General features: G+C 42.1%; 1 protein-coding gene across 5 annotated transcripts in view; it reads left to right on the top strand.

Annotated features, from left to right (window-relative positions):
* The window catches only part of ABI2 (abl interactor 2), an 86,468-nt gene that overhangs the window by 49,076 nt on the left and 15,859 nt on the right, over positions 1-21,533 (top strand). For 2 of the 5 annotated variants that reach the window (XM_075001990.1, XM_075001994.1), the window contains 5 exons: positions 1,309-1,406; positions 3,008-3,154; positions 4,193-4,317; positions 5,376-5,570; positions 8,533-8,691. In XM_075001990.1, the coding sequence (XP_074858091.1) occupies positions 1,309-1,406; positions 3,008-3,154; positions 4,193-4,317; positions 5,376-5,570; positions 8,533-8,691 (724 nt within the window). The remainder of the gene's footprint in view (positions 1-1,308; positions 1,407-3,007; positions 3,155-4,192; positions 4,318-5,375; positions 5,571-8,532; positions 8,692-21,533) is intronic. The other 3 variants (XM_075001991.1, XM_075001993.1, XM_075001992.1) reach the window with 3 other exon arrangements.

Here is a 21,533-nt window from a genome sequence, read left to right as displayed (position 1 = left end):
GGGTGATTAAAGGGTGTAATTTGCCATTGAGAATATTTCTAAGCATCCCATACAACTTGATCACTGAGCCTTTTCCATAAAGAAAGTAAGTCACATTATATGGAAACAATACATATTGGAAATGATACATGCAGTAACTATGTGCAGTAGAACATAACATGGGTATCAGAAAAAGCAAGTATAAAGAGTATTTAATAATGGAAATTAAGTAATATAAAATAATTAAAACCCTAAATTATTTTTCACAAATCATTAACATTTCTTATATGATGGGGAATAGCTTTAGGGCTCATAGATTAAAAAGATATTTTATAGGTCCTCCACAAAAATATGTTTATACATGCTCTAACTGCTGTGTCTAACTTTTGTACGCAGCCAGATAGAGGTAGTAAATGGACTGGTGAATATATCAATTGCAATGCTTTTGATGTTTATAATTCTTGATGTAAGTAGCAATCATGTTGTCAGTCAGCGTTGATGTTGATGACTTAACTGGTTAAATATTAATTTGAATTTGTAGTTTCTGATGATCCCACTGTTTTCTAAGGAAGGTATCTGGACAGAACATATCAGTAGAATTCATAATTTCTTTTTTTGCAATTCCACAAACTAGAGTTTTAATTTAGCTTAGACTGTTAAAAATTCAGTTAAACTACAGATAGTGAACATTGGCTACATGTTTAATAAGTAGTTTTGGTATATGAATATAAATATTGTATAATTAAAATAAATATTGTGCTATGTAGCATTCTTGTTTAAAGCATAATTTAATATAATTTTAAAATGAGAGAGGGTCGTTACATGTGAGCACAGCTTAAATATAAAATTTTTACTAAAGTGTAGCTGCTCTTTAGTTGTATTAATTACTGTATTGTGACTTAATTTGTACCCCAACTTAATCTTCCGAGAATTAATATTACAGTGCAGCCAGAAATAACTGCTTTGTCTTAAACAAGTAAATAAACAGCCGCCCCCAACCCTTCATCGCTTTAAGAGATTTTTAATTGGATTAGACACAGTATCAACATCACCAGAGATTTAATATCCATGTGATGGCCTAAAGGCAAACACAGTTTCCATATAAAATCTTTGCAAATACCACATAATGAATAGTCCTTTGAGTGCAACTGTTGACCTCTAGCAGAGTAGAAGTTGCATATGAAATGCATGGCCTCTCTGTTTATTTCAGTTTAAACCTTCCCCTGCCTTTTAGTATAGTAGAATGAATTTGCAAGGAATCTTGGTGTCTAATTGCCTTAAGTTTGAGTATTGTAAAAGCTGTTTTGTCCTCTTCATTCTTTCATAAAGGTTAGTACACAGAACATGAAGATGGGTGGGCTGCCTCGTACTACTCCACCTACCCAGAAACCACCCAGCCCACCAATGTCAGGAAAAGGAACTATTGGGTGAGTACAAGTTTCAGAGGGGTAGCTGTGTCAGTCTGCTCCAGCAAAAACCAGTAGGAGCCCTGTGGCACCTTAACGATCGAGGCTATGTCTAGACTTACCTTGAAGGTCAACGTCTGTTACGCAATTTTTGGTACACCAATTACATACCAAAAATCGACTTTGCAGTCATTGACTTCTGTGCCTGTCTTCACAGCAGAAGGTTGATGGGAGCTCTCCTCTCGTTGACCTTCTTTACCACCCTGCAGCTCAGGAGGAATTCCGAGGTCGATGTTGACCCTGGAATGTGCCGTTTTGTGCATGCGCGAAATGGCACCATGGAAGATTGACCTGGAGCAGTTGATCTTCTCCAGTAAATGTAGACATAGCCTAACACATTTATTTGGGCATAAACTTTCATGGGCAGGAGCCCACTTCCGTGCAAGTTCCTCTTTGTGCATCTGACGAAGTGTGGTCCTACCCACAAGTTTATGCCCAAATAAAATGTTTAGGCTTTAAGATGTCACAAGACTCCTCTTTGTTTTTTGGGTGAATACTGTTACTGTAGATATAATATTTTGGTAGAGAGAGTAAATGTAGAAGAGATTGCCAAGGGAGGTTGTGGAATCTCCATCGCTGGAGATATTTAACAACAGGTTAGATAGATGTCTATCAGGGATGGTTTTGACAGTACTTGGTCCTGCCTTTGGGGCAAGGGGCTGGATTTGATGGCCTCTTGAGGTCCCTTCCAGTCCTAGTATTCTATGATTTTATGATTCCTAAAAACCCCACCACTTACATTTCTACCATAGCAAAAATTCTAAACATCATCCTAATTCCTGCTTCATTTCCGCCTGTGGGCTGTAAGGCTTGGAGAAGTTTTATCACCATCCTTTGTATTGAGTACGTCTTAAATTGAAGGTGGTAATATTGCTTCTTGTAGATAATGAAGGTCGTTAAAAGTTTTATTCAGGAAGTCTTTCTTTAATATCTTTTGCCTTGTGTTATCTGTTGGGGACAGAATTAGTGGTATGTCTTTTCTGACAGGTAGCACTGTCTACCCGAAGTAGCTAGTCTGCAGTAATTTCTAAACTGACATATTGTGCCACAGGTGGGGCCTATACACTGGGAATTGCAAAATGTACTTTCCAGTGAAACTGTGAACCTTGAATTCTACATTTTTTTTCACCTGTTGGAGACTCTTTGAATTGTGTCTAAGGAATAACAGCAATTCCAGTTACTCCGTTGATGTGATATATGTTTATGGAGAATGGAGCAGCTTGTTGTTACATTCAAAAGAACATATTTATGCACATATGCGTATTGTTCTGATCTAGTAGTGGAAAGGCAAACTGACACGCCTGCTGCTCGTGCAGATCAATAAAATATGCAATACAGAAAATTCCTGTGTAGGAAAAGGGTTTGGGAAATGCAGATCGTAAATCCCATCCTCCACTCCTGGTCAGAATTTGGATATTAGATGCATTCAAAAACAATTTTTGAGCCCTTGAGATTTTACTACATATAACTGTAATTCTACATGTGTAAAAGATAGGTGGCTATACTACAGTCTGATTGAATTTGCTGCTGTATGTATTTTATTTTTTTGTTTGTTTGTCCAGACGTCACTCTCCCTATCGCACTCTGGAGCCAGTTCGTCCTCCAGTGGTACCAAATGACTATGTTCCTAGCCCAACACGTAATATGGCTCCTTCGCAACAGAGCCCTGTTAGAACAGCTTCTGTGAATCAGAGGAATCGCACATACAGGTATTCAGTCTACTCCTGCACAGAAGGTGGTTGGCCTAATACAGTAATCTATACAAGAAGCACAAAATCAAACCCAGACCCTGGAAACAGAACCTCACTAATATACTAGTGACTGAGAAACCCCCAGTGCATTGACACATGGACACGATTAAAACAAGAATATTCCATCGTAGAATTTATTTCACTTTTGTCCACAATTACCTTTTAATTTTGTAACTCAGAATACTTCATAATGTCGTAGCAAAATTATGTAGTAAAAACAGTAGTGTGGAACTTGATAACATCACTCTGATTTTTACAAATTGGTTTGGTTGCCCTGTATCTCATATCAAAGTTTTGTTGTTTTTTTAAAAAAAACAAAAAACAAAAAAGAAGAACAACTTGAGACTTAAGCAGTGCTAAATAGTTTTGTAAAAATGAAGGGAACCATTAGCTTCGAACCCACAGATGGACCACAGTTATGATATACAACAGAAAATAACATTTTCTCTCTCTGACCACTAGACTTCATCAGTCTCAGGATTTATTAGAAGTACAATATGTAATATGAGGGCTTAAAATGATCGCCCATGAAATGTTAAAATTCTTCTTTAAAATGAGGCTGGCCAAATACCTTTGTACTGTATCCATTCATGAGAAAACTTGACTCTGCTGAATTCAGGAAATATTGATGGATTTAACCTTTCTTTTCCCGACTATACGTAAAGAAAGAAGCATACATGGAAGAATTTTGTTAAATTCACATGCTTTATATAATCTGTATAAAAAATCTCCACTCACCAAAGAATTAATAGCATTGCAATGATATCATTTAATTAGGTTTTTAATATGCCACATAGACTTAGATTACTAGTGCCAAACAAATCTCTGTTTGATCAAAACTAAATTCTGTTGTAAAAATTATTTTAGTAATATCAGTTTGAGTTCTTTGTTTCTCCCATTCATTACTCTGAAGTAACAAGTTTTTACTGCAGCATTTCTTTTGTATTTTCTCTGTGGACCAGGTTATTTATGTCTTGGTGGTTTTGGTTTCTTTAGCAGCAGTGGGAGTAGTGGAGGGAGTCACCCAAGTAGTCGGAGCAGCAGTCGGGAGAACAGTGGAAGTGGAAGTGTGGGTGTACCTATTGCTGTCCCCACTCCATCACCTCCTAGTGTCTATCCAGGTAAACAAATTTCACGTTTCTCTCTTTTTGTCCATGTCCTAATGTCTGAGTCTATTTACTGTTGAGATTCAGCATCTTGCAAACGCCAAAAGAATTTTTCAAGTCAATTTTTTCCAGAGCCTGCTTTATTTTTATTTTTTGTGCTAATAATTAAAATGTGGGTACACTGATATCCTCTGAACTCAGAAATGTTTAGTATGCTGGTACTTGCCTGTCTGTTTGCCTTTTATGTCAGCTGGTTCCTCAGAACTTTCAATTCATTTGAACCAGCTGAGACAGGAGTTCTTTGTCTGGATGTGACTAGATGTTCCAAGAAAACAGTGTGTCTCAGTTCTTTTACCCAGATAAATGGTCTTTCATTTGCTTTCTGTTGGTGCAGGCATCTAGAAGTATGTTATTAGATGCTCTAGTTTTTTGTTTTTTTTTTTGTTTTAAGTCAAGGACACAGTAAAGTAAGTCTTCAGTATGCTCATGAAAGCAGAGTGCATTATCTTGGAAAAAGCAGACTGTCAAACACTTTGAGTTCACAGAAAATAGCATTTGTAGTCTCATTTTGCTCATGTAGCATTGAGGATTTTCTCTGTGCTTTTTTTTCTTGGTCATTCTCAATGAAATGATGGAAAACACTATTTGGCATAAATTGTGTTCTGGAAAATTATTTTTCTGCACCAAAAATTGCTATGGAAAACAGATGGCTTCCCTCTGCTGTAGATTTAGTTTTGTACAAACTTCACAGACTTCTGTGCTACAGGTCAGAGAGTAACTAGCAAAGGGGGAAAGCAGTCTTTCTTCAACTCATGACTTTCATTGAGAAGTACAGAAGTTGGTTTCTACATCTGTAGTTGATAGCAGACTTCTTTTTGACTCAGGTACCCTTATTTGTTGCATATATTGGAAAGCTCGTCTCTAACATAAGCTTCATTTTTTCTTCTCATTCCCACTTTTTGTGCTAAACATCTAATGTTTACTGAATCTCTAACCGCAAATTGTCAGAAGGCTTTTCTAATCCTTGTAGCCTGATCTCCCTGTTAACTTCACCTCTTCCTCTTTTCACATAGCCCCTGCGGGCTCAGCTGGCACTTCACCCCTTCCTGCTTCCTCTGCACCTGCCCCTGCCCCTCTTGCTCCTGCTCCTGCCCCCACCACTGCCCCAGATGCTGCTGCTGCTGCTGCTGCTGCTGCAGGAGCCCAGCCTCTTGCTGATGGCTTCACCTCTCCAACTCCCCCTGCTGTTTCTTCCACTCCCTCTTCAGGTGAGTTTCATCTCCATTTCATAGACAGGTGAACCAAGTTGTGAACATGATCTGAGGCTTTGCAGAGCTGCTTAGGAGTTGTTGATCTTTGACTTTTTCTGATTTGCATTTGTTAGATATGAGTTTTACCAAAAAATATCCATTTTTCCAGGAGATTCAAAGTACTATTCCTGTCAACAACCCCTATCTTGTATGGTTGCAGCACTGTGGATAACGTAAGCTGTCAGAGAAGTGTATGATCAGGCAGCAATTTTTCTGACGTCTAGAAATTGGTTTTCTTTAAACGGTGGAGTCAGAATGGTGCCTCTGATAAACTGTGTGTAGTGTATGGTTTTGTGTGGTCTGACTCCATACGGTGCCTTGAGCCAACATTTGTCCTTTTCCATTAGTTGTTGTGAAAGAGGCACAGGTTTTCAATTCACTAGTGAAATGGAAGTTTTAATACGTAAATTGGTGAGTTATGTTCTGCGAAAAGATGTTCAGTTCAACAGGTGATATGTATGGCACGTACTAACGCTTGCTTTTTTAACATTTTGTAAAAGCTTTCTGCATTCTTTAATTGGTGAAGTTGCCACATGAATTATTTACTGACTATAATAGAAGACTAGTATGTGTTGCGTTTTGTTTGATTTCGGATGTGTTACGTAAAGCTCTGCTTATAAATCACAAATGGCTCATGTGTTTGCTGTAGCTGATTGTTATAGGTTCTGCTTCTGAACACTAGATCTGAATTACTTCATAACATTGGTTTACATTTAGGCTTATTTAGAAGTTTGGAAAAGTGCCAGAAAACATTCTTATAGTGTTTAGTTAAAGGGTTAAATTAAGCATTTATCCATTTTTACTAATCTCGTATATAAGACTTCTTATAATGTCTGTAGAGGCATCTGAGCCAAGATGAATCTCAGTGGCAACAAATTGTCATGTGCAAAGTATTTGTGCAGTTTGAAGATGAGATTGATCAGCCAGAAGTTGGACTGATTTTCAGGTTTTGAAGTACCAGTGTATGAAAAATGTTACAGGTCTGTAGGTCTTAAACTGCACTGCTTGTGGATGTTTGATAAAATGAACAGAATTAAATAGAAGTGAAAAACTGAAATCCTTTAATAATAAAATTCAGATTCTTTTTTTTTTTTTTTTAATTTGCTAGCTTCACCTTATGATGGAAAAACAAGAGGTGCCCATTTTCTTCTTGCTTTAGCTTAGTCTTCACATGACTTCCCTGAAAAGAGATGAGGATAATAGTTTCATTTTGCAGGGCTATGATTTTTCCCCAGCCCCCAAAGATCACTGTGTTTACCTTTCTAAAGATAAAAAGCCATTAATTTTGTGAGAACTCCTATTCTGTCTGATTTACTGTGAGTGTATTTATTCCTAAAAAAGTACAGTGTTGTAAATTCTCTCAGTAAAATAAAAATCCAGTTGATTTCCCAATCTGTTCATTAAGGCTAATGCTACACTCACCCTAGTGCTGGCAGCTTGATGCAAAGAAAGCCTCGAAAATGCAAAGTGTCTGCTTATTTGCATCTTTGAGTGGCTCATTTGCATATTCACAGAAGAAAACAAGCAGTGAAGATGTGGTTCTGCTGAGACAAACCCTCCCTGATTATTTCCAGACATAAGGGGCTGGCAACGGGCGGGGGGAGGAGGGGGAGCGCGCTTTTGCCAGCAGAACCACATCTTCACTGCTTTAAGAGAGCAAGCTGGGGGCGTGGGGAGAGGGGAGGGGTGTCATACAATCAGCTCACCACCCTGGAGCCACAGCTTCCTCTCTTGTCCCTGTGCAACTCTTCCCTGCGCGAGTTTGCCTGTGTAAGTGTTTGAGTGCAGGAGGGTATGAGAGTATGTGCTGGAAAGCTAATTCCCTTTTTCTTTAATCCAACCGTGGCATTTAATAAAATACATATGAGTGTAACCCGGGGGTGGTCTTCAGTGGAAATAAGGCAACAGAGAACACCAGTGAGGATGTTGATGTTGCAGGGAGTGGGGGCAACCCTGTTTTTTTTTTTTTTTTTTTTTAAAAAAACATGAGATTTACCTGTAATATTGGAGGGGGGATGATGAAAACTGTCTATTTTACCTTAGTGTAGTGTGCTTCAGAGCTTTCATTTTATTTAAAAACCCAATAAGTAGCTTAGCATCATAGTTTATGAATGGATCAAGTGTTATGACATCGAAGTTCAAATTAAATTAATAGTTTTCTAGTGTGTGACTTCTAGATTTCTAGTGTCTAATTTAAGATAAGCATGCATTATTTACTAGATTCCCAAATCAGTCTAATTATAGAATTGTATATTGCAGTGTTAACATTGGTTGGCGTAGAGAAGTAGTTTTGAAAGTGCTGAATTAATTAAATTTTCTCTGGAACGTTCCTCCGGATCCCTTTCCTCTGTGTGAGCCACTCATTCTTTTCCATTCCCCAAAAACAATCCTCTGCACATTTCCTGAGAGCTGTGGCTGCGATGCAGCTCAAATACCTGTGTTCTTCAGTCAAGGCATGTAACATCGTAATCCCTGGAGTTCACTTCTGGTTGAGTTAGTGGGTACCTTGTGAGAATAATTTGGACACCTGGATAGCTGACAGGGAAATGAATGAAGCATCTTTACCTGGTATGTGTGTGAAATTCTAGTTCAATTTGAAAAAAGACCTCCATTTATGAATATACGTTTATTACAGTACAACTGGAAACAGGTCCCCCTTTTTAAAGCTAACTTTCTTCATTTTTGTATTTGGTGGTGGTGCTAAGTATAGCAGTTAAGCAAGAGTTGTTTTTCCTTGTGTCAGTATTAGCTGTCATTCGGAGTTCAGTCAATCTTGCATCTGAACTGGCTGAATGCTCTTAAGACTCAGCCTAATGCTTTTATTTTTAAATCAGGTCCTTGGCATAAGTCTTGACTATAGGCATAAAAGGCCAGACCTCAGCCTTTTCTCTTTACTAACAAAGCCTTCTTTTTAATCCAGGTCACCCTGTTCAGTTCTACAGCATGAACAGACCTGCCTCCAGGCACACGCCCCCAACAATAGGGGGCTCTTTGCCATACAGGCGCCCTCCTTCCATCACTTCACAAACGAGTCTTCAGAGCCAGATGAATGGAGGACCTTTTTATAACCAGAACCCAGGTAAGAGGGTTACTTCAGTATGGCTAATGAGAACACCAAAGTGTAGCCCATAGCTTCAGAGCTGTGACATTTGTTGGATATCACCCCTTTTCCACAGTAGATTTTACATGCTGCCTTTGGCGATATCTAATACAACATTGCTAGCCCTGTAAAGCTAATGTCCACATATAAGATGTTCAGTTCCCATTAATGCCAGCAGCCTAGAAGAACTATTTTTATTTGAAGTGGGTTTATAAAACCAGCGTCTGACATGACAAGACAGCCTGCGGAGGCACTACATGCAATCCTGGTTGCACGGCCCGGTCAGTGGACCTCATTCTTGAGCTGCAATATTCCTGTTACTCCAGTCCTGATGCGGGTTGAGTATTTAGTCTTAATGAACTATGTGAGCCCTGTTTCCTCATTACTTCAGGTGGGTGACTGGTATTTTTCTCTCCAGAATAATGGCCAGTCTAGGAGGCAGACCTTTCTATGGGAGTATATTTTACGAGGCAGGATGCCATTGGTATTAGATGTGGCGGATTGGAGGAATCCTGCACTGGAGTCAGATTTCATATATGGTCTTAGTCTAACTGGTGACCTCTCTTATCTGCTCAATTTTGAGGCTTAATGAGAAGTGACATGTTCTGTATCTGAACAGGAGAGCACTGGCCATTCGTAGAATCAGATCTCCATATTTATGTTTAGAGAGGACGGTGTTGGAGCAATAATAGAGATGGGAAGAAGTTTGGCTTCAGAACAGATATTCCTTTTTACAGAAGAGACAGATTCAATAGGAATGTATGAAGATTATTTGTTTTCAGATTTCTTATACTTAATCTAGATAGAATGTTAGCATGCAAGTGGTGCAGTGCTGTGATTCTACACTTTCAAACTGTACATTTAACCTGGAATTATGCTCAGATTCAAGCGTCTGGCCTAGGGGATTTGATCAAACTCAAACATCTTTTTCTCTCTTGCTTCTAGATAACCTCAAAAGAGACATTTATTTGATTCCAGAGGGAGGAGGTGGTAGTAGGGGGGTATAAAGATCCATGACTAGATCGTAGTAGCTTGTTGAGTATTTGTAATGTACATTTGTATGCATGCTTCAAATGCTGGAAAAAAGGTAGAGGGAGGAGATATGGGAACTAACGGCAGCCATAACTAAAAGATTACCTTGGAGGTAAAGAGGGTTTTCAGCAGACTCAGAGTGCTCATGACCACTCTTCTGCATGAATGACACATATGGGCTGCGTCTACACGTGCACGCTACTTCGAAGTAGCGGCAGTAACTTCGAAATAGCGCCCGTCACGTCTACACGTGTTGGGCGCTATTTCGAAGTTGAAATCGACGTTAGGCGGCGAGACGTCGAAGTCGCTAACCCCATGAGCGGATGGGAATAGCGCCCTACTTCGACGTTCAACATCGAAGTAGGGACGTGTAGACGATCCGCGTCCCGCAACATCGAAATAGCGGGGTCCTCCATGGCGGCCATCAGCTGGGGGGTTGAGAGATACTCTCTCTCCAGCCCTTGCGGGGCTCTGTGGTCACCGTGGGCAGCAGCCCTTAGCCCAGGGCTTCTGGCTGCTGCTGCTGCAGCTGGGGGTCCGTGCTGCATATACAGGGTCTGCAACTAGTTGTTGGCTCTGTGTATCTTGCACTGTTTAATGAAAGTGTGTCTGGGAGGGGCCCTTTAAGGGAGCGACTTGCTGTTGAGTCCGCCCCGTGACCCTGTCTGCAGCTGTGCCTGGCTCCCTTATTTCGATGTGTGCTACTTTGCCGTGTAGACGTTCCCTCGTTGTGCCTATTTCGATGTTGGGCTGAGCAACGTCGAAGTTGAACATCGACGTTGCCAGCCCTGGAGGACGTGTAGACGTTATTCATCGAAATAGCCTATTTCGATGTCGCAACATCGAAATAAGCTATTTCGAAGTTGGGTGCACGTGTAGACGTAGCCTTAATGAAATGTCCTTTGGAATTTACCACTATTATATTGCAAAAGATGCCAAATATTCTGTAAATAAGTTATGTAATCATAATTCAGACTCTCTACTGGCGAAGAAATTAATGATTAAAAGGATTATTCACTTGCACTGGAAATCACAAAGAAAACTATTTCTGTGGCAGGGACACTTGGCACAGCATGAATAAGGGACTGCAGCAGAAGAAGTTTTTTAAATTAATTCCAGGCAGAATGTGGAATCTTAATTGTATTCAGGGAAGATGAAAGCAGCATTTATGTGTCTGGGCCCCTAGGAAAGGGAAGGGGAACCCTGGACACTCAAGTTAGACTCTGTGAATGGGGCATCTGACAGATGGGAATGATGGTCTTCCTAGGCAGAAGGAGGAAAGATTGTCGGGATGAGGGACCATAGCTGCTGCTTCTGCCTAGCGTAGGGGAACGAGGAGAACAGATTGTGACAGGTTCAGTCTCAGCTGTTCCTCCCCTCCATGTAACAATTATTCACACTGGATTTGTTAGTAAACAAGTGATTTTTATTAAGAATAAAAGGTAGGATTTAAGTGGTTGCAAGTAATAGCTCACACAGAAAAGTAAGTTAGTAAGCAAAATAAAACAAAACCCGCAAGCTGAGCTCAATACAGCAACAAACTTGTTACATGCAATACTTTACCTTCACAATAATTCTAATAATCCTTTTTCACAGTCTGGAAACAGCCTGGGCTCAACCCTTCCCCTGTTTATTCTTAGATGTTTTTCCATCAGTCATCGAGGGTGGTAAGCAGGGGTGACCTGGCATGTCATCGCCCACGCTGTTTGCTTTCCCACCTTTATATTGCTTTTGCCAAAGGCAGGAATTGTTTATGTTCAATTTAAACCTTTCCTAACTTCCAGTGGAAAATGGGCAACCATAGTTCAGGCGCACAGGAAAATCATAGATCACTGTCCTGAGTACCAGACCATTAAATTCCTTGAGTACCATGAATAGCTCTCATTCAGCATGTCTAGGTTACAGCAGAACCTCCGTAGTCCATGTGTCCCTGATCTGAGAACACCCACTGTTCAGATTCTGGCAACACACTTCTCTGGGGCTTTTCTTCTGTCGTTCCCATAGTGGTGGGGGGGCAGTGTCTGTGAACAGTGGAGTGCATGGAGCCACGTGTGGCAAGGCAAGCGGGGAGTCAGATAAGCACTTCACCTCATGCCCAGGTTCCAGAGCGCCTTTCCTGGCCCAAAAAATTCAGTAATCCATCATACCTGTTTCCTGGATTAAAGAGGTTCTAGTGCAGTAAAACAGGTTTATAGTTCATATTTCTAACTTCAGTTACAGGAACGATACATTCAGACTAATAGAACATACTCATTCATAGACTCATAGGGTTAGACAAGACCTCAGGAGGTCATTGTGTCCAAATCCCTGCTGAGAGCAGGACCATTCCCAACTAAATAATCCCAGCCAGGGCTTTTTCAAACTGGGACTTAAAGGTCTCTAGGAAAGGAAATTCTACCATCTTTCTAGGTAAGCCATTCCAGAGCTTCACCACCCTAGTGAAATAGTTTTTCCTCATATCCAACCTAGATCTCCCTCACTGCAATTTGATACCATTTCTCCTTGTTTTCTCATCTGTCAGCGTTGAGAACAGCCTCTCTCCATCCTCTTTGGAGCCTCCCTTCAGAAGGCTGCTATGAAATCTGCCCCCCCTCAACTCTTCAGTAGACTAAATAAGGCAGAATCCCTCAGCCTCTCCTCTTAAGTCATGTGGTCCAGCCCCCTAATCATTTTTGTTACCCTCTGCTGACTATTGTTGCCTGTAAAGTGCATGGCTGTGCAGGAAGTAATTGAAACCTGCCCACCTCATTAGTAGAGCCATGCGGTATTGCTCTGAATTAGCTCCCTCCTCTTGGGTCCTTTCCTTGCAGGCACAAGGAGGTGAAAAAGGTTATTTGGTGGGCTTGGGTGGAGGGAATGGGGTGAGGGAAGTCAGTGGGGATAGGAGGCAGAGAGAGGTGGTTCTGACACTGCGCTCTCTTGGGGCAGTCCTGTTGGGCCTGTAGAAGTGACACTTCCTGCTTCTCTGGAAGCTGTTGGGCTGCCTTTGCAAGAAGCTTCACTGCTCCCTGCCTCAAAGGCAGCCCCATATGTGGGGCTATTTTGTAATAGCCCTGCACCTTCCTGTCCCTGGACCCCCCACTCCCACAGCATCCGATGCTGGACTGCTTTGTAATAGAGTGGTATCTCTCGGTCACCAGTGCTCCCTGTCCCAGGAAGGTCTATGAGCTGGGGTACTTTAACAATAGCTCAGCATCTCCCTGTTGGTCCATCCCTATCATGTCATCTCTTTCTCCTACCTCCAGTAAAAGAGGCAGCATCTTCCTCCCCCTTTGCTCTCTCCCACTCCCCAGCATCAACGTACCTTGGGCTCCTTTTGAATAAAATTAGGAGGCTCACATCCCCTCTCCTGTCCCCAGTCCAGGCAGCCCCATGCCATGCGCTGCTTTTGAATAAAATCAGCACCTCTCTGTCCTCTCCACCCGCCTCCCTCTCCACGTAATTTGTTACGTCAAAATAAACTGTTTAATTTTATGTTTCACTAGTCAACAGTTACTTCATTTCATGCGTCAGTTCTAATGATAAAATATTTTTGTATGTCAAGAAAATGGATGATTTTGTGTTATGTCACAAAGGAATAGAAATGTGAAAGATACCAAATGACTTCTGAAAATTTTGTACTGTTAATTTTTTTTTTATTTGATTTCCTATTAAACATTTCAAATTTGTGCACCCCCTGTTAATTATCCCATCTTTTAACGTGGAAGCCTTTTGGCCTACTACTTCCTCCTGTCACCTGGGTTTCCAAACAACAGTCTGCTCAGTCCGAAGGATTTTTAATATGACTGATAAGCTGTAAACACCTTCATCCTTATCTTATCCTGAGGTGGACCTGCACATCGGGTGCTTCTTGTCCTTGTGGCATGAAGAGTTTTTTGGGACACCTTGCTGAGGATTTAGACTTAAAACTTACTGAGTTCTAAAAGAAAGTCCATAGGAGTTAGGATATTCTGCACCCCAAACAGTCAACATGTTTGAACATCCTTTAGAGCAAGATTACCCTGATGTCCAGTATGGCACAAAAGTTTGAAATTGAACTGGAGTTGGATTCCTAAGTTCCTTAGGCTCCTTTTGAAATTCCTAGCCCAAACTAGTTTTCCCTGATCACCTGAGAAGAGGACATTCTGAACAAAATGTATATGAGATTTTTTTTTTTTAAACCTAACTGAAGAGTTGCAATCCTGTTTTGAAGAAGCTGCTGAGGTTCTAAACTTTTTCATTCTTTGAACAAAATCAAAACTTTATAAATGTTTTTGTGAAAATGAAATTGATGGTGGGGAAGTCTGTGTGTGTCACATTCTATAGCTGGTGGTTATGATAATTGTCTGGACCATGAGAGACCTAGATTCAAGTCCTTATTCTACTTAGTTTAGATTTGGCAAGAAAAATTTGTCTTTCCTGATTTTGGAACTACATGAGCAAAACAGTTTAAGCATTTATGCAGCATTAGCATTTATACTAGATTGGGCCACATTAAATAAAGTGTTGTACAAACACAGAATAAATGACTGACAATATTCTAGAATACTTACAAAATAAAAGACAAGATGCATAGATGGATGAGAAGAAAAAAAGACAATCTTTTGGTGTCTATGTGACCACTTTGCTTGTGTTTCTAACTCGTATCTGCAATCCCTTGGAGTCTCCAGTCCCCTCCCCCCGGCCCAATGTATTAAGGTCAAAGTATAAACAAAGTATATTAAAACACTCCAGATTACAGAAACTGCAGCCAGTCTTTTAAAAGATTGTAAATGACATCGCATATGCTGTGGTATGATTACACACACCTGAAAAAAAAATGAGTGTCTCTAACCACAACAGTAGCAGCATGGGGTAAACAGGGCATGGCGTTTCAACGAAGCTACTGTTGAATTTCTATAGGAGTTTGGTAACTCTCTCCCTTGATCTACTTTGAAAATCCCAGCCTAAAACTTTTTCCTGATTACTAGAGTAAATCATCTCTGCTATACCTCCATTCAAGTCAGTGGTGTTATAAGTAGGATTCAATCTAGCCCAATGTGTCTTCACTTGTAAAGATCCTGTGACCAGGATATCATCTATAGTCAAATCCAAAGTGGTTTTATTTTTTCAATTTTAAATGGAGGAGATAAACTGATCACCTGATTTTGTGAACACAGGCAATTTCTGTCAAACAAAAAAGGAAAGTTGTACTGTCATAATTTTTTCACGTAGATCAGAGCTACGGGAGAGACAGATTATTAGGGTGAAAGACAAAACAAACATGGGTAGATTCTGAAATCATGTAGCAAAGTTCAAATGCCAAATAATTCTCTTCACCGTCTAAAATGATTTGGTGAATTGTGAGAAATGACTAAATCAAAGGTAGTGGGGGGAAAAATATAGTTTGTTCCCACCAGTGGGTGTTGCCTGAAATTTAATTATCCTGGAAATTCTGCAAAATTGCACTGATGTTAAAAATGTACTCTTGTTTTTCTACCTTTGGAGCTGAATGAAGGTTTTTCATGCTAAAAGCAATGAGAGAATTAGTCTCATAAAGCTGTTCACTTAAAATATCAGTGTGTTTTTGAAGTATTACCCTAGCAAGGTGTCATGAAAGTATTGTTAAGAAAGAGTTGTCTGAGTCAAATCTTAAGCTGATATTTCTGCCAGTCAGGAATCAAGAATAGTATCTGTCTCTTCCCTGTGGAAGACAGATGTTTTGCATAGTGTCTCACTACTGTCCTAATTATTGCCAAATTGCAGAAAGGTAACAGGCCTTTTTCAACCGTGTATGTAATTATTGCACAGCACAAACAAGAATATACATAATTGTATTAAAAACCCTGAGTGACATGAACTTAGCTGCAAATATATCTTTTTATGTAAAGAGAACTCCTCACGTATTGTATTAGCAAACCAGCTGCTTAGACTTCAGGTGATGCTCTGAAAGAGAGGAAATAGCCTCTCTGCATGCTAGGAGTAGGTTTTTTTATATAGTACTGAACAAGTGTGTGCTGTGTTCTACAGGTTAGGGTCCTTGATTGAAGGAGCTCTAGATAAACAATGTGTAGGTGAAAGTCTCAGAGGGGTAGCCATGCTACTCTATAGGGTCACAAATAATAAGCAGTCCTGTAGCACCTTAAAGACTAAAAAGTATATTAGCTAATGAGCTTTGTGGGTAAGACCCACTTCCTCTGATGCTTGAAGTACACACTTAGAATCCAGGGTTCGAGGGAGGGATGGGCGAAGGAAGAGGAAGGGAAAAAAAGGGGAGGATTACCTGTCACTGGTAGGACCAGCAGACAAAGCAAATTAGCTATGAGAGTAGCCAAGTTAGTCTGTATCTTCACAAACAAATAGAAGTTCTGTGGCACCTTATAGACTAACAGATATTTTGGAGCATAAGCTTTTGTGGGCAAAGACCCACTTTGTCAGACGAAGCGGGTCTTTGCCCATGAAAGCTTATGCTTCAAAATATCTGTAAACCAAATTGAGTTTACTAGTACGTGTCACATTACTGAGAACATCAAAGATGGGGAAATTGTCCTTGTAATGCATAAGATAGTTGAGATCTCTGTTAAGGCCTAATTTAAATGTGTCACATTTGCAAATGAATTCCAATTTAGGTGTCTCCCAAAGATAAAGCAAACAATCAAGTAGTGTTGTTTAACTAACTTCTTGTTAGTTACCCTGTTGGTGCTGGATGTCTTCAGCATCAGGAGCGGCGTCAAACAAGGATGCATCCTTGCTCCGACATTGTTCGGGATCTTCTTTGCGCTCCTCCTGACACACGCCTTTGGATCCTCAACAGAGGGCATCTTTTTGCACACAAGATCTGATGGGAAACTGTTGAATCTTGCAAGGCTGAAAGTTAAATCCAAGGTGCGGAAAGTCCTCATCAGAGATTTGCTGTTTGCAGATGACGCTTCTGTAGCGTCACACACAGAAGACCAGCTTCAGAAACTGCTGGATCGGTTCTCCAAAGCATGCAAGGACTTCGGGCTTTCCATCAGCCTAAAGAAGACAAATGTACTTGCTCAGGAGGTTGCTGACCCTCCATCAATCAGCATTGACAACTATTCGTTAGAGCTCGTCCACGAGTTCGTTTACCTCGGGTCCACCATCACTGACACCCTGTTGTTGGAGACTGAGCTAAATAGGAGGATCGGAAAAGCAGCCACGACTCTGTCCAGACTCAGTGAGAGAGTGTGGAATAACACTGAGTTGTACACCCACACCAAAATGCAAGTCTACAGAGCCTGCATCCTCAGCACCCTCCTTTACAGCAGCGAGTCTTGGACCCTGTATGCCCGCCAGGAAAAGAGGCTGAACATCTTCCACTTGTGCTGCCTCAGGCTCATCCTTGGAATATCATGGAAGGACAGAGTGTCCAACACTGCCGTCCTTGAGCAAGCTGGAACCCCAACCATGCACACCCTCCTCAGGCAGCGGCGCTCCGCTGGCTTGGCCACGTGCACAGGATGAATGATGGAAGGATCCCAAAAGACATCCTGTATCGTGAGCTAGCCTCTGGCAAAAGACCTCCCGGACGCCCCCAGTTGTGCTACAAAGATGTTTGCAAGAGGGACCTCAGGGGGGTAGGCATCGAGCCGGACAGTTGGGAGGAGCTGGCAGACGATCGCAGCAGATGGAGGCAGGAACTACAAAAAGGCCTTCAGAAGGGTGAGATGAGGATCAGACAGCTAGCAGAGGAGAAGCGAGCCCACAGAAAGCACAGTAAGGACCTGCCAGACACCCATTATACATGCAACAGGTGCAGCAAGGACTGTCACTCTCGTGTGGGCCTTCACAGTCACAGTTGACACTGCAAATGATGATCCCAAATGGAACTACGAAGGGCGCGATCCATAGTCTACATAGACTGAAGGATGCTACTACTACTACTGGTGCTGGTCAGTACCGTCAGAAGAAGGGCTAGGGTTCCTGGGCCTCATGGAGAGGCAGCATTTTGGGGAGGTAAAAGCAGGGTGGTTCAGCTTTGGGGAAGTACCCAGAGCCCAGATGGAGAAGGTGCAAAAGAGAGGAAAGCACACAAAGAAGATTAAATTTGATAAGGAAAATTTTTATGGAAGAACATGAATGTTATGCATTGAGGAAGCCAAGTAGGAGGAAGATTGTGTTTTTAGAAGCAAAAGATGGTCATCCTTGGACAGGAGTTTGGTAGTGGGCCTGGAGAGGGGCAGACTGATTTTGAACATGTTATAGTGAAACAAAACAGCAGAAGTGTAGCACTTTAAAGACTAACAATGATTTATTCGGTGATGAGCTTTCGTGGGACAGACCCATTTCATCTGTCCCACGAAAGCACATCACCGAATGTCATTTTATTACTCTTTAAAGTGCTACATTTCTGCTGTTTCATTTTGTTGGAGTGCAGACTAGCATAGCTACCTTTCTGTCTCTGTGTTATAATGAAGGTAAACAGGCTTTCATGAATTTCCAGATCTGAAGAAGTGGGTTTGTCCCACTTAAGCTCATCACCTAATAAATTATTTTGTTAGCCTTTAAAGTGCCGCAGGACTGCTTTTTTGTTATGTGAAGATACTGACTAACACGGCTATCTGTCTGTGAGGATTTTATGACTCCTTCATTGTGGCAGAAGAGGAGAATTGGGTAAAAGATGGCAGCTACGTTCCAATCACGTCGCTCGTGACTGGAATGCAGATGCTTCTGGGATGTGACGCCAGTGCTTAGCAATACTCAGTAATATTTCTCAGCCGTTACGAGATATTTAGTGAGATATGCTGTGTCGAAATGAAGCTAAAGGGGAGATCTGCCACTGTGTGGCAGATCAGAGCCTGCAGCTGCCCAGCGCCTGATCAAGGGGGAAGAGTTTGGATGCTGGAGGAACCCCTTTTTGTTTCCCATGTAGGTTTCCAGAGGGTGCAGTTCTACAGGCTGGATAAGAGCTGGGGCGCCTCAGGAGTCAGCCAGCATAAGGCTGTAATTAAAGCACCTGGGGCCAGTTAAGGCCTCCAGGCTTTCTATAAAAGGCTTTCCCTGGGCAGCAGGAGGAGTGGTGCCCAGAGAGAAGGGGGCTGGAGGAGAAGGGTGGACCAGACCAGAGCTGAGCAGAGCACAGCCAGGTACCCCAGCCACACAGTACATGGGGAGGAAAAGACCCCAGAGGGTAATGATGGGCGAAGAGGCCCAGGGAAAGGTTGCTTCTGTGGGGTGGGGGCAAAAAGCCCCTACCAGCACCCTCTTTTCCTAGGGTCCCTGGGCTGGAGTCGAGGGCAGTGGGCGGGAATGGACTCCCCCCACCACTTCGCCTGGAGGGCGGACCAACCAGGGCAGAGCCTGAGCAGCTTGAGGCTGGTGGAGAGGCATCTGCTCCACCCCAAATTCAGACTGACCTGAGATGAGAGTGGCTCCATAAGGGAGACCCTTGTCTTTGGGAAGTCCCAGAGCAACAAAGGGGGCCTTTGTGAGTCTCTGAGGCACACAAGGAGCCACCCAGAAGCGCAGAACCCTTACAGGCTGGTCGACGGCTTTGTCACAACTGGTATTAACATCCGTCTTTGTATAGATTCTCAGGTCAGTGTAATAGTCACAGCTCAGGGAAACTGCACCTGTACTACCTCTGTGTCCACTGAGGGCATTGACTCTAGATGTTGGGCTACTCAGTGGGCATTTCTCTTGGGCAGAAAGCTACAAATCTCTTCCCCCTGACAGGTGTTTTTGAGGCTGCACAGTTGCCTGTCTCCACTGTGAACTCCCCAGAAAAGCCAGATTGCCCAAGCAGGCCTGCGGAGCGTGGCTCTGTAGGTATAAATTACCCCACAGTCCTTTCTAAGCAAGAACATTCATTCTGAAGGTGAAAGGATCACAGAGAAAAGACATTAAAGTAATATATTATTCATGCATGCTAAGGAGCTTATCGGAGAACACCCTGACTCTGGCAGCAGATGAGTTCTTCAAACCCTGTGTAGGGATTTTTTTCTGTGGGCACAAGTTCAAAACAGCTGTTATCTTGGAACATGCATTCCTCATGTATCTGGGTCACTTCTTTACACTGGTTGGATCTTTGATCTTTAGGGAGCCTGAATAAGTAATCAGCCAGACATTGGCCCCCGCCTCTGGGTGAAGTTTCAGAAGATTGGATCTTTGCATAACCAGAGGTGGTGCTTTGCATTCACTCCCCAGGCATTTGCTAGGGACTCCACTTAAGTTCGTTGGCCTCGGTCATTGCTTAAAACAATAGTCTTTTGAAGCACACGCTTCCTGTGGTCACTCTGGCAACATCTACCCCTAGAGAAGGAACATATTTTCCCACAGTGACACACAAGTTTGGGGGTTTTAATACAATGAACTCCTCAAATGCTTACACTTCATGGGGTTAATTTTAATTTAATTCAGTAACCCAGATACTGCAGGAAATTGCCACATCTAATGATCGTCTAGTCCAGAGGTCTATAACTGAAATAGTGAGAAGAGCCATTTTTTCAAATTCAATTAGAAACTCAGTATTTCAGGAGCTGCAACGCACATGAATGAGAGATGGTCCTTAATAAAGAATGTCAAACTGTACTTTGTATTACCTCTATTTTAAGAAGAGCGCACACACATTGGTTTGTACCAGTTACCCTTCAGCCCCCAAATCTACTTCCTATCCCTAAGCTTTACCTCTCATCCCACCAAACGCTTCCTGCCTCCCCAGGCTTAACCCTTCTCAGTCTCAAACCCCATCCCCAGGATTAACTTGCCTCAGTGCATTCAGCTCTTCCATGGCTGCCACCTCCATTGTGGAGCTGCACGGGTCAGCCGCCACTTGTCCCCGCAGCTCTCCTGTGTGCTTAGCGTTTCTATCACATGCAGCTTGGGCGGCTCCCTGCCCTGCCACGGCTTTCTTCTCCAGGGGTCCTCGTCGCAGCTGGCTGCTCAGCAGCTCTGTAGGCTGCCGCCGCTTAAACAAAAAGCCTAAATTCTGTTGGTTTAACGGCTGGCAACTGGATTTAGTTTTTTCTGTTTAAGCGGTGGCAGCCTCTGGAGTTGCAAGAGGAGGCAGTGCTCAGTGCTGCAAGAGGTGCCTTAAAGAGCTGCAGGTTGTCAAGCCCGGTCTAGTCTGACCTCCTGTAGAACACTGGCCACGCTACTTCATCACAGTAATTCCTGGCAGATATTATTTTAGAAAACTACCCAGTCTTAATTTTAAAAATGGTAAATGATGGAGAGTCCTCTGTGGCTCTTGCTAAATTGTTCTAATGCTTAATTGCCCTGTCAAAACTTTACACCTGGTTTACTGCCTGAATTGGTCTAGAGCATGGGTGTCCAACCATTGAGTGAAGAGGAATTGTCTTGGGCCGCATATAAAATATATAATATAGTTAATGTATATAAATCACATAATAATGTTAAAAGTTTACGATCTTGTGGGGCCGCATTACTAGCTGGCCACGGGTTGGACATGCCTGGTCTAGAGTCTGGTTCCAGCCTTTAGGTCATGTTGTTCTTTTCTTTGTTAGATTGAAGACTCCACTAATAAATATGATTTCAGATTTGCTACTTACACTCTAATCAAGTCAATCCATAGCGCTCTCTTTAATTAAAATAAATAGGTGAGCTCCTCGAGTCTGTCACCATAAGGCAGTTTTTCTAATTCCTTAATTCTCATGGTTCATCTCTGAACCCATTTCAGCTTGGCAAATTTCTTCTGGAATTGTGATCACCAGAACTGGACACAGCATTCTAGCCGTGGTTGTACCAGCTCCAGATACATAGGTAAATCAGCTGTTTGTGACTGTACCAGTTCTGGAGGGAGCAGGGATGGCGCATGAAATGAGCCATTTGAGCTCTTTAGAAAGCGC

The sequence above is a fragment of the Carettochelys insculpta genome, chromosome 8, assembly GCF_033958435.1.
Source record: "Carettochelys insculpta isolate YL-2023 chromosome 8, ASM3395843v1, whole genome shotgun sequence".
Classification (NCBI taxonomy): Eukaryota; Metazoa; Chordata; order Testudines; family Carettochelyidae; genus Carettochelys; species Carettochelys insculpta.
This window is presented reverse-complemented; position numbering and strand designations above follow the sequence as displayed.